Below are 8,009 nucleotides of genomic sequence, written 5' to 3'. Positions count from 1 at the left end.
TCCTGCGCAGACGTGAGCCTGGCCTGCTCACGCGCCTTCCGCTCGGTGATTTCTGCTTGATACTGGTCTCGCTGTTCGCGCAAACGTGTCACCTCTAAATCTCGCTTCGCCAACGATGTCTTCATCTCTGCGATACAGGCATCCTGTGCAAACTAAAACATGACATGAGTGGGCATTCTACCACTCCGTGATGTACAATTACCTTCAAGCCACGTTCGAAGTCTGTGTGCCGAGCACACAAGCCGTCGTACTGTTTCTTCAATTCGATGACCTGAGTTTGTGCTTCTGTCGCATCATGTTCGAACTTCGATGCTCGCTCGAGTAGAACCTTATAATACATCGACTCAGATACAAGGTTCTCGGGGGACTCTTGAGCTGTGCGGGAAGATTGACGAAAGCACGATACCGAGGGATAGAATCACATACCTGTATTTGGGCGTCCTGAAGCTGGTCTTGCAATGCTTGGCGCTCTCTTGAAAGCTCTTGAATCTTCGTTTCGCGTAACGTGGCAATATGTTCCCATGTATCCAGGTCTGTGCCATGATTTCCATTGACAGCTTGCGGCTGCTCCATCCATAAAAGTATGCACATAAACAGCGGAACTAGACAGGCCAAGAAGTTTACTCACTGCTGGGGAGCCGCCCTCCGCCGGTGTGCCCTCGCCACGATCTTCACCCACTACGGCAAGTTTCTGTGACGCAGGCCTGCATTGTAGACGGTCCGCTCGCATCTCAGCTGAAATGAGTTTCTCATGGACTTCGTCTCTCTGTGCTTCCGAATCCCGAAGTTGGGACTGTACTAGAGATAGTTCAGACCGCAAGGCAGAACACTGAAGAGACGATCAGGTTACGGTCACGTGTTGAGGACTTGGGGCATACCTTGGTGTCTGCGGCTTGACATCGCCGCAACAAATCCTCGTTAGAAGGACCTGACTGGCGTTGGGATGCGAGGTCAACGAACGCCTTGACAATATCTGTTGTGGTGTGCATCTTGTCGCGAACGGCCTCGATGTACTCGGGGTCGGTGACGGTGTCTTTGTCGTCGTCGCCGTCGGAAGAGAGGTGCAGAGCCAGGTTGTAAATACCTGGATAACGAAGACATGTTAGAACGCCGCTCAGTGTACGCAACCGGAGAACGACTCGCCTTCCGACTCTTTCTCAAGAGAAGGGAGGTCCTCCGGCTTGACAAGGGTACGGATAGTGCCCAGCAACTGCGCACGGTATGAGGGCGGGCGGAACTCGGACGCGTGTCGCTCGAGACTTACCTGCGTCCAGCACGCCTCTATGGCAGCCACCCCCACCCGACACGTATGGATCTGCTTCTCTAACTCTTGCACTCGTGCCTGTTTCCTATCCGCTTCGCGTGAATAGTGCTTCATGCGTCTGAAGATAGCCTCCTTGCGGAACAGCTGTGCACGAGCAGGTAAGATACACTTGCAAAAGCACTGAGATCAAACACACGGTACCTCGATGGGGTCGTCGTCCTTGGGTTCGTCAGCATGAGAGGTGGACGCGCCGTTCAGGTGACTAGGCGAGTCATTCTCGTTCGAGACCGCCCGCTTCTTGGATCGCGAGTGCTCTCCGTCATCAGCGTGAGGACGCTTCTTCGACTCCATGGCTGGGTGGCGAGAGCGGGTGGTAGCGGGGGGCGAGGATAAACAAGACCAGCCACCGTGAAGTCGAGCAGGAGGTCGACAGCAAGGGACGCTCGCCAATTTCGAGCTCCGCCACCCTCTTTGGCGCGCCTCGTCCTGAGCGCCCTCCTTGCCCTTCTTGTTCCCCTCCAGTCCTCGCTGTACCTGTGGCCTGTGCTTTCTCATAACCGCGTGTTCTGTTTGTGTGCCCCGCCCCCTCATGCTTCACTCCTGTTTTGTTCTTGCGTTGACCGTGTTGACCACATTCATCTGTCGATCTTCATCATTTGTGTCTGATGACAGTGTATACCTCGGACGGTCTTAACGGCAGCTGCGCCACGCATATCCCAAACCATACTTTGAAGGGAGAAATACAGGATCGTATAGCCCGTGAGTACACATACTAGTCTTTAACTACCTTGTCTATCCAGCCAGGAGATCTGCAATCAAGCATGAGTTCAACCGTCTCGTATTGCTGCTCACATTGTCCGAATAGCGTCTCAACATGACTACTACATGAAGAATCTAAGCTCAAGCATGTGCATGACCGTTGATCACCGTGAGTGCGTAAGGCTCCTCCAAATACTTGATTTTTTCCTCCGTCAATTGCACGTCCAGGGCCCCTGTGCGATTCTTTTTCAGTACCGTCGTGTCATCATGTATGAAAATACTTGCCAAGATGTCCTCGAGGTTGCTGAAGCTGGTGGTGTCGACAACGGGGGCAGAGACGTGGGGCGTCGAACGGAATCATGCGAGAGCCGCCTGGCCCATGCTGACGCCCTTCTTCGATATCTCTTCCACGACATGTATCATGAGTCAGTGCTTTCAAATTTCCTTCCAGTCGGCGAGGCGCTCACCGGTTGACGATGGTCACAGTGTTCTGGTTTTTGTTCCGTCCGATGATCCTATTGTCGACTACAGTTGATTTGCACCATACCAATCCCGTATGCTGACAAGTCGATGTCACCCCTCTTGGATCCCGTGTCGACAGGCTGCCAAGTGAGCAGACCTCTGGCCATCGGCGACAGTGGAATCGAACCAGAGTCGATAGCATCTCTCGTTCCTCCCCGTGGTACACGAGATTATGGTGCTTCATGAACGGCAGGAGGTGGTGGGTAATGGCTTAGTCTGTATTTTGTCAGGCAAGCAAAACAAGCCGTTCTCGTACAACTCACTTTACAATTGCTGGACTGCGGATGCCTTACGGTGAGCCATCCGTTTCGTTGACCGTGACTTGTACACATATATAATAAAGTAGATGTCGAGCTGCAACCGCTTCAATTGATCGAGTCGAAAGTGCGCTATCTTCTCGCTTGCTTTGAGATTCATCAAGCTTGGGCATGGACTGGTAACGTGCCTTCCGGCTCAGACCGTACTGATTAATTATGCCCAAGTCCTCCCGCTTCTCGTCCGACCCAAGGAGATACTCAGAAGGGTATGAGCTTCTTATAGCATTCACGAACATGGCTTCGGACATTCCATTGAAGTATCATCGGGTGAGTACTTGGACACCATCAAAACATTGCAAGTTTCTCTCGCGTCTGCGGTATCGAACGTTGCGACGCCCTTTTCCTAGCTGTTTACATGGTCAGTACCAGTTGTTTGACGTCACCACGAGGGAGGTAGTTATCCCGTCAATCTAGTCAGTTCCGCAGGGCACTGCATATGCCCGAACCAGTTACGTTCTGACGCATGCGCACGCGGGATGTGGTGAGCTGAAGGCAGGGAGTGCACTGTGGCGCCGGCCGGGCGTCCGCGCGAGAAGGGAAGTTGTCGCGTGGGGTCGGCCTCGTATTTAAACTCGGCCAAGCGGCGCCGCTCCCCCGTACTGCACGTACCGCACGAAGTCTCTCAAGTGTTGGCGCTCATACTCGACCCCTGAACGCTGGGGCGCTGAGCTCATGGACATGACCTATCTCTCGGTGCGTGGCCCGAGATACGACCATAGGAAAGCTATCCCCGCTCAGGGAAACCTAGGTCAGCAACTCTGTTTTGCTCTCGTGATATTTGAACTTGCGGCGCAGCGGCCGACGGCGATGGGCGCGTTGGAACCGAACTGAGGACGGGAAACGAGCTAGCGAAATCTGAAAGGCGTGATGGCAATGGCCTTCAGCTCACCGCTGTGCCTTTTTTGACGGTCAACCGCGTACGGAATACAGGTGCGGCGTTTTCTCATGGGTTACACTTAGTGGGCGAGCGTTCTCAGCCTGTGGGCCTGCTTCTAAGGGCTGATCGCACCTTTGGCTTTGGGTGCTCGTCACAGGTCGTCTGTGCGCCATAAGTAACACTGCACATCAGAGGGAATTTTTCCGGAGAGAATGTACAGAATACACCGGATATTCACTAATTATTCAGAGGGTTTCCTGGGGGGCGGATATCTTGGCCGTTTTCGATGACGCAAGCTCGAGTTGGCGTTCACGTGAGCTCTCGCGCGACACATGTCGCGCGCTGCCGGCGTCTCGTGCGACGCTTTAAATGCCTTGCATGCCCATTAGTCTACTGGTCCACCACCGTCTCAACCCTCCTCCGCTCTGCGCGATGCCTCCAAAAGCTCAACAACGACGCAAAACATACCCCCGTAGAACTTGTTGGCAGCGCCGCCCGGATCGCACCCAGACGAAGGCCACAATCAACGAGCATCTCGTGGCTAGTAAGCCACTCCACACGACAACAGTGAGCTTTTTGACTGAGTGTATGCGCAAGATGTTTATTTTTCAGACGGCGCTGAGCCGGATGGCGACGGAGAGTGGCACGGCGAGTACTCTTCGCGTCTTTGGGTCTTTTGATGGACATCGACGAGCTCATTGGCACGGTCTCGAGCGAGCCCGACATGGACACTGAGCGGATGTGTTTCGGGATTACCGACATCTTCGTCACTGGTGAGGTAGTCCGTCTGCTCTCCTTTCCTCACCCCCACGCATGCTCTGACCCCCCTCCCTTCCTCCCCCTTCACTGTCTCGCCTCTGCTTCTCCCCGGTCGTCCTCCCTCCTCCCCACACATGCACAGACTCCCGCACGGTATGCACAAGCCTGGCACGCATATGCGCTCTACGGCCGTGTTCGCCCCTGGGACGATCTCGTTGTTCTTCTCCACGTTGAGGTTCTACCAGCGGACGGCAGCGGCGCCCTTTCCACCGTTTTTTGCAGGTATGTCGTCAGCGAGCGCACGCTCATCGACGCCTGGCAGCAGGTGACCGCGAGCACGCACACGGCCCCGCTTGAGGATACGTCCATCATCTTCAAGGTCGACCGCCCGCAGCTGCTGCTCCTGGTGCAGGGGTGGGGGTGTGCCTCCAGCGCGCGCGTGTCCGCCGCCGTCATGTCCGCGAGCGCAAGCGCGAACACCTCCAGGGTTGTGCCTCTTCGCGGTGTGCACACACGACCTCCTGTTGCGCGGTGCGTCTATCATGGTCGTCGTGGGTGTAGCGTTACTTATCTTCGCCATGGCCCAATTTTTTCTTGACACCATATACGTCTACACTGGGTTCATCAACCATGACGGTTGTGTGGCACGACTGGCCTTCATGAATAACGCTACAAACCAGAACTTCATTGTGAAGCACGCGTCGCTGCTCACGACGCTCTTTGTGGGGGACTTCATGGTGCGTCGAAACTGTCCATCTACCTGAGGATCAGCTAGCACATGGATGCTGACACAGGCATGCACACACAGAACTAAAGGTGCAGGTTCATGTGGGGGCGCAAGTGGTGGATCCCGATCATACCACTCCTTCTCTCCCTGACAAGCACTAGTGAGCCATCCCTCACGCCGCCCGCGTGTGCGCCTTGCTGACAGCGCGCGACAGTCTCGGGCTGCTATGCGCTCTACGCGTACGCGCACACACCCCCACGACCAGACGATCTTCGAGCAGACGGAGCCGCTCAAGATCTACTTCCCTCCCAGTCTCGTCTCGAACGTGCTCTTCACCTGTGCGTCCCCGTCCCCGTCCCGCTTTCCTCGCGCGCTGCCACTGACGTTGCTCCGCTAGCGGCGTAGCTCGCGTCGCGCATCTGGTACGTGGACTGGAGCAGAGCGAACGCGCTCGCGGCAGGCACGACACGCGCCGGCGGGCTCTGGCGGGTGGTGCGCATCAGGCTCGAGTCCGGGTTCATCAATGCGGTTTTCCTCTTCGCGTTCGTCGTGATCATCACTGGGAACTTTTCTGTACTCAGGCTCGTCTGAGATGGTGCGTGTCTGCCTTTCCTGTTCGCTCTCTTCATTAATTCATTGCCCATAGTCGATACTGTCTCAAGCTGGGACTCTACCGTCAAGTGTGCCTGCCGGGAGAGACATATCACTTGTAGACTGTAGTATACATATGTTAGCACTGTGTTCGCCGTTTATTGCAGCTCTTTTCGAACTTGTACATTGTGCGCGAGCCCAGCGAACGTGCAGGGAGCCCGGTGGGGGCAGAAGCGCCAGTGATCCATGCTACGTGATCTGCGGCTATTCAGCCAGAGAAAGCGCCGAATATGGGCCGAAAAGGACATGAAAAAAAACCGTATTCTGTCCATTATCGGCCCATTTTCTGCACGAATATCCTCTGAATATATCCCGAATATCTGACGTATTCTGCCCATTCTCTGCAGGAAAATTCCCTCTGATGTGCAGTGTAAGTGTACGGGGAAGGCACGCGATTTAGTGGGGCCGCAGGAGGAGAGGCTCATCCCGTATAACCGCTGGGGCGGGAGGCCAAAGAGAGGGCCCCGCCAATGCCGAACACACCAGACCCGGACCATCAGCCATGCAAAGGGTGTTTTGAGTCATGACATGTCAAGTATGTAGCCTGGTGTGTATGCTCCATCTATATGCGTGACTCCGGCAGGCATCGTTTTGCAAATTCCAGTCCGCAGCTGGCGAGCGTGCTGTGCCGATGCAGAGCTGCGCCTCGGCGCCTCTCCCAAAAGATTGGAGAGCCGGGTCCGGGACCCGGCAACCTCAATCACCGAGCTCTCATAGAGGAACTCTTATACGTGGGTTCGACCGCTCGAGACTGAGAGTTCTGTCACCATGCTAGAGCGACTTATACCTCCAGGTCCTCGGGCTATTCTCGCCAATGCGCACTACCTCCTAGGACCTCCCCTCCTCACCTACTCTGCCTTCCGGCTTCTACACAGCTCCGCGGCCGTACTATCGCTCCCAAACTGGGCGATCTCCTTCGCTTGCCTGCTCGCCCTTCCTCTCGCTTTCACTCTCCAGTCGGCATGGTTTTTCTTCCATATGAAACGGCGCGCTGCAGCTCAAGGTGCCAGCATTCCGATTGTAGCTGCGATGAGCAAGGGCCGGGTAAACTGGAAGAAGACCCAAGACAAGTATCCTCGTGCGTACATTTCCCTAGCTGTACCCGTAGTTGACTCTAACCAGTCTTCGTGATAGGCGACGTGCAGTTCAGATTGAGCGCCCATTACGGGCACTCCTTCATGATGCGGCCCTTCAACGTCTTTTGGCTGGTTCGTCCCCGTTGTCTACCCGATTCCCTCGAAGCTAATTCGTGGGCAGTTCTACACCGACGAGCCGGAGCATATTAAGGTATGTTCGCCAACATTTTTTGGATCCTCAGCATGAACCGCCTTCTCAGACAATTCTGGCCACCAAATTCACGAACTTCGAGAAAGGTCTGTTTTGTCCAAAGGATGTACTCTACATATGGAAACAGAGTCTCACATTACTGCTCCAGGGCCCGTGTTCCGCGAACAGCTTAAATCACTCCTCGGCTCTGGTGTATTCAATGCAGATGGTACGCAACACCGAGTCTGAGCCCGACTTGTGCTCATGATCGTTTGTGTCAGGCGATTTGTGGAAATTTCATCGGTCGATGACCAGGCCATTCTTCAGCAAGGAGAGGATTACTCACTTTGATATCTTCGACCGGTAAGTGCACCGCCTAATAAGATGCTCTTGTCTCTGATGATATACAGGCATGCCCTAGATGCAATCGAGCAGATGAAGGCACGATGCAGGGAGGGGTTCTCCGTCGATTGGCAGGCAAGTCTTGCTCGCTTTCCTCGTCCACCGTACGTGCGGTAATCAACGATGTTAAATCACGACACAGGATCTTGCTTCGCGATTCACAATGGACTCTGCTACAGAGTTCCTTTTTGGCAAGGACGTCTGTTCACTTGCTGTAGGACTGAAGTATCCTCCCACCTCAGAGAAGGGCCAAGTGCAGACCATCCAAGCCGACTCAGACGAGTTTACGATCGCATTCGCCGAGGCTCAGACCGCCGCCGCGGACCGCTCAGACTTCCCGGCATCTGGGGTCTGTTCGAGTTCTGGAAGGATGAAGTCGAAGCCCGACGGGACTCAATTGACAAGTTCATCAATCCCATCATCGAAGACGCTCTCAAGAGGAAGTCTGGGGCGGATATGGACTAC

At 54.9% G+C, this 8,009-nt stretch overlaps 1 protein-coding gene across 1 annotated transcript; it reads left to right on the top strand.

The window, feature by feature from the left end:
* Positions 1-4,418: 4,418 nt before the first annotated feature.
* BXZ73DRAFT_110941 (uncharacterized protein) lies at positions 4,419-5,816 on the top strand (the record flags this gene model as incomplete). Its single annotated transcript, XM_048017370.1, has 4 exons — positions 4,419-5,001; positions 5,060-5,235; positions 5,440-5,550; positions 5,631-5,816. The coding sequence occupies 4 exons, from the start codon at positions 4,419-4,421 to the stop codon at positions 5,814-5,816; spliced, it is 1,056 nt and encodes a 351-aa protein (XP_047870579.1).
* Positions 5,817-8,009: the final 2,193 nt, after the last annotated feature.

This window comes from Epithele typhae, assembly GCF_022376455.1.
Source record: "Epithele typhae strain CBS 203.58 chromosome Unknown BXZ73scaffold_444, whole genome shotgun sequence".
NCBI classification, from domain to species: Eukaryota; Fungi; Basidiomycota; class Agaricomycetes; order Polyporales; family Epitheliaceae; genus Epithele; species Epithele typhae.
This window is presented reverse-complemented; position numbering and strand designations above follow the sequence as displayed.